Source organism: Malurus melanocephalus, unplaced genomic scaffold (genome assembly GCF_030028575.1).
Source record: "Malurus melanocephalus ecotype Western Australia unplaced genomic scaffold, MMel_1.1 scaffold_149, whole genome shotgun sequence".
In the NCBI taxonomy this organism is placed as follows: domain Eukaryota; kingdom Metazoa; phylum Chordata; class Aves; order Passeriformes; family Maluridae; genus Malurus; species Malurus melanocephalus.
This window is the reverse complement of record NW_026623381.1, coordinates 966,543-971,312: the sequence shown is the minus strand read 5'-3', so window position 1 is coordinate 971,312 and position 4,770 is coordinate 966,543. Positions and strand designations below refer to the sequence as shown.

Sequence of the window (4,770 nt, the reverse complement as noted above, 5' to 3'; positions counted from 1 at the left end):
GCGTAGCCCAGGGCGGAGGGCACGGCCGAGAACATGATGCTGAGCTTGCGGCCCAGGCAGTCGTTGAGCAGCATGGTGCTGAGCCCGCCCGCCGCCGCTCCCAGCGTGAACACGGACTGCGGGGCACGGAGAGGGGCGGTGAGAGCCGGGCATCCCCCCATCCTGCCCGGGATAATCCCGATCCTTAACCCAAACCAGGGTATCCTTGTGAGCCTGGCATCCCCCCGGCTGTGAGAGGGATAACCCCTCTCCTTATCCCGAACAGGGGCGCTGAGAGCCGGGCATACCCCCATCCTGCCCGGGATAATCCCGTTCCTTAACCCGAACAGGGGCGGCGAGAGCCGGGCATACCCCGGGCACCTCGCCCTGGCAGGCATAACTCTGCTCCTTACCCCGAACTAGGGCATTCTGTGACCCTGGAATCCCCCCATCCTGCCGGGGATAACCCTGCTCCTTATTCCAAACCAGGGCTCTGTGAGAGCCGGGCATCCCCCCGATTCTGGCAGGGATAACCCCGCTCCTTACCCCGAACTGGGGCTCTGTAAGAGCTTGGCATCCCCCCATGATACCCGGGATAACCCCACTTATTTCCCCAAACCGGGGTACCCTGTAAGCCTGGCATCCCCCGATCCTGCCGGGATCACCCCGCTCCTTAGCCCGAACCGTGGAGCTCTGTGAGCCTGGCATCCCCCCGGCTCTGCCCTGACTCTGGCAGGGATAACCCCAGCTTCTCGCCCCAAACCGGGGTACCCTGTAAGCCTGGCATCCCCCGATCCCGCCGGGATCACCCCGCTCCTTACCCCGAACCAGGGTGCCGTGTGCTGGTCCAGCCTTAGCGCAGGGTTGGGATGCGCCTCCAGCGCAGGGATGACGGGGGATGGATAAACCAGGGCRAAGCCGAAGGTGAAGTTGCCCAGGACGGCGGCAAACGCGGCCAGGTAGAGCCGCTTGTTGTGGAGGCTCCTGAGGGACACACGGAGGGACCGGGACGTGCTGGATGCCAGCAGGAACTCAAACCCTGCTTGTCCCAGCCTTTGCCCAGCTCTGGTGRCACCCGCGGAGGGATTTTCCTGGGGAATGGCCCTGCACAGCCSCAGGCTGGTGGAGTTTGAGCTCCCGGTGCTTTCCTCTGTGCCAGGCGGTTTTCRGGGGGTTCAACGAAGCAAGAAAAGCAGAAGCTGGAGCTGGGTGGCCCCACGGCCCCGGCGGCAGCAGGTTCATCCCACCAGAGCGCGGAGACGGCTCTTCCAAAGCCCCCGCTCCCTCCAGGAGGACTCATGTCCCCATGGGAGTCACACACACCCGGTGCTCCTCCAAGAGGGTTTATCCACCACCACACACCTTGGGCAGCGTGAGAACCTGTCCCAGGACAGCTCAGGAATGGCAGGAACGTGAAATCGCCCTTCCCTCAGCTCCCCCAGCCCAGTGCCCGTGGGACAGCGGGCACAGCCCAACCTSCCCCCATCTGGTGCTCACCTCAGGTACTCGCTGTCGAGCCTCCTGGCAGCGCTCTCGGGGAAGGTGCGGTACGAGGAGCTGCTTTTCCTCACCAGGGGCTCCCGGTCGCTCCTGTCCATGGCCGAGCGCTGCCGGGGCTGCTGCGCTCGGGGCGGGCGCTGGGGCAGCCCAGGGGAAGGGGAGGAAGAGGCAGCTGAAAGCGAAAGGGGAGAGGCTGCGTGGCGTTGCCTAATCAGAGAAATCTGTGCCTCGTGGGTTCGCACCCTGCTGCAGGAAACTGGGGGGGGGGAGGCCGGAAAACCGGCAGGAGAAAAACCACGGGGTGACAGTGACGGTGACGGTGACAGTGGTGACCCACAGACCTCACCCTGCTCAGCCCCAGGGACACCAAACCCTCCCACTGCGGTGCCACCTGCAGGGATGGTGCCCGCAGAGCTGGGCTGGCCAGCAGCAGTGTCCACTCACCAAGGCCCCATCTCTCCCAGTGAGGAACTGGTACTGGTTAGACTGGCCCAGGGCTGCCTCTATTTACGGGGTAAATTCCATCCCTGGGAGTCTCCAGAGCCACCCTGGGGAAGGGTTCTCAGTGTGGAACAGAGCTGGGGGTGAGGAGGAAGAGGAAAGCAGAGGGAGCAGGGGATGGGGAGGAAGAGCAGCGATGAGGATGGAAAAAGGGAGGGCAGAATTTCTGCCATTCTGGGTGGGCCCCAGGCTGCCATGGGTGCATTTGCCCCTCACCCTGATCCCTCCAACCCCACAGGGCTCTGTTGTGCTGGGACATCTGCAGGTTCTGTAGGAAARGGCTCGGTTTGGACCTTGCKAGCTCAGAACCCAAAGCCACTCRGATTTGATTAGCAAACRCCCCATTTCCCTAAACTCCTGTAGTGCTCCTCTTGTTCCCACCACACCCCTTGGCCCTCGGTGATTTTGGGATCACACGGATGGTTTGTATACCCCAAACCCGCGTGGGAGCCGCAGTGACACAGCCAGGAGCAGACCGGTTCCCTTTCTGCGGCCACCGAGCGCTGCGTTCCCCGTCTGATCCTGCAGGGGATTTACCGCTGAYTCAGGCACTCGGGGCTCTCCTCTCCCGCAGGAGGAAAGGTCACGGATTGGGGGAACAGCTCATCCGAAGCATTTCCAGCGCTGTGTTTGAGCAGGGATGTCAGAGCAGAGCTGGAGCTTGTCCCCTCCTCACTTTGCTCCACGAATAGGGGCTGCCTCCCACTCTGTGATTTCCCAGAGCATCCTTTCTCTGTAAATTCCTGAAGAAATTTGAATTTCCACCCATTGAGAAAGTTATTCTGAATCCACTCTGCTCCTCCAGGCCTCAGCTTTTTCCCAAAGCCATTCACACCAAGTCTGCAATGCGATGTTTGCCCTATTCCACCCCAAACAGATTTTTTTTTTTTTAATTAGGAGTTAAAAAGGGCCCCTCAAAGCTGGGTGCTGTAGCAGAGGGATGGAAGGCTGCAGGGTTGTGCTGGTGGGGCTCATCTGGGTGTAAAAAGGCTGCTGAGGATGGATGTGCTTGCTGGGAAATGCAGCTGCAAGGTCGGGGCTTTGCTCTTTCTGCTCTCTGATCCTTGTTYTTGCTGTGGATGTCAGCAAAGGAGGAAGAAGGAGGATTGTTCTCATCATTCCTGKGTCTTTCCAGTGTGGAGCTGCACCACTGAAGCTTTTTGGGGACCGTGTAGGGTCACAGCAGCTCTCAGAGAGGTTTCTGTGCTGGGCTTTGGTCCCTGCAGGGAGTGATTTGTTTCGAGCAGAGATGTGAAATCGGTGTGGTGTGCTCAGGATGAGTGGGAGAGAGGCATCCACATGTGTTTGATGGATCTGTCGTTCTGTGCATCCTTTGGTGGTTGGAATCTCTCAAAGATGAGGGTTGGGAGCCTCCTGTGTGCAGAGACCAAAGGGACAGTCCTGGAGATGCTGTGTCCTGTGAGGAACTGGTGGCAGTTTAATTGATTTAATTCTCATGTTTCTGGCTATAAAATGATGTTTAACTCAAGAGCCAGCAAGCCCATAAATGTGTTTTAGGTGGTTTTGCTCTATTTCTGTGACAATCCGAGGTTTTTCCCTAAATAGCCCTGTTTGTGGGAGGATTTTGGAAGGGAGCAGTGAAGGCTGGAGGTGGCTGCTGTGTTTCTGGGGCTGGGATGGGAACAGGAACCTGCTTTGGGCTGGGTCACCTCCTCAGCATGGCCACAGCACRTGSMCAGAATATTCAGAATCACAGRATATTCTGGGSTGGAAGGGCCCCACAGGGACCACCCTTTGTCACAGGACACAACATCTGTCCTCAACCTGAAGCCACCTGGATGTGGGACAGAGAAAACTGCTCAACCCAACCTCCCCCTGTTATATTTAGGGGAAAAAAACCCACATTGGAGAGGAGCCCTGAGCTGGAGCTGTCGGATCTCCCTGAAACACCGAGGCTTCTCCAGTTTCTGTGCAGATTTGTCAACTGCTTCAAGCAGGAAATTACTCCGTGTCTTGAAAAGCCTCCAAGCACCTGTAAGCTCGGGTGGAGCAGCTGTCTGTGCTGCTTTTGGCTCGGGGCTGAGCCCTTGGGGCAGCTCTGAGTGTCCCCTGAGGGAAGGGAGGTCCTTCAGGTGTGGTGGGACAGTCCTTGCACCACATCCTTTGGGTTTTTTTTTTTTCACCAAAGTGCATTTTTGGTTAAAAAATGACCTCATTCCAGGTCACTGTGACTCGCTGAGGGTCCTTCCAAGGGTGAGGTGGAAGCAGAGTCAGGGTCAGCACTGCCATTGTCACATGGAAGTGGCTCCTGCACCTCTGCAGCAAAGAGCAGCCCCGGGMTGAGTTGGGGAGGGACGAGGTGCCCATTTTTGGCTGATTAAAGGGTGATCTGGTTTTGTTGAGMGCTGCTGGCTGCCCCAGCTGAGTGATGCATTGCTGCAGCTCCCCAGGACCTTCCTCCCCCTCTGACAGCTGCGAGATAGATCACGAACACATGCAAAAAAAAAAACAACCAGCATCAAAGCCACTTGGCAACTCKGCTAACCCGAGCCATAAATTAATTTCTATCCCTCTTGTAAGGGAGAAATCAGTCTCTCCTCAGGGCTATCCATCTCCATCACTCATCTGGCCACATCCTTTCATAAATCTSGCCGTGAGTCTGAGCTGGTGAGTGCTGGGTCAGGATGGGAGAACGCCCACGTCTGCACTGGGTTGGGGTAGCCCCGGGGCTGGTTTGTCTGGGATGGGGCAAGGATGGCTCTCTGCATCCCCCACATCCCAAGGCTGGGGTTTTGCTGCTCAGTGGGTGATTTTGGGGAGTTGATCCCT

At 58.0% G+C, this 4,770-nt stretch overlaps 1 protein-coding gene across 1 annotated transcript in view; it reads right to left on the bottom strand.

Annotated features, from left to right (window-relative positions):
* Positions 1-1,707, bottom strand: part of SLC2A6 (solute carrier family 2 member 6) — a 6,476-nt gene extending 4,769 nt beyond the window's left edge. Inside the window, 3 exon segments of the mRNA XM_057371545.1 lie at positions 1-116; positions 801-963; positions 1,477-1,707. The exon segment at positions 1-116 is cut by the window's left edge and continues 5 nt beyond it. Coding sequence (XP_057227528.1) covers positions 1-116; positions 801-963; positions 1,477-1,577 — 380 coding nt within the window. The 5' untranslated portion in view covers positions 1,578-1,707.
* Between the last annotated feature and the right edge of the window lie 3,063 nt (positions 1,708-4,770).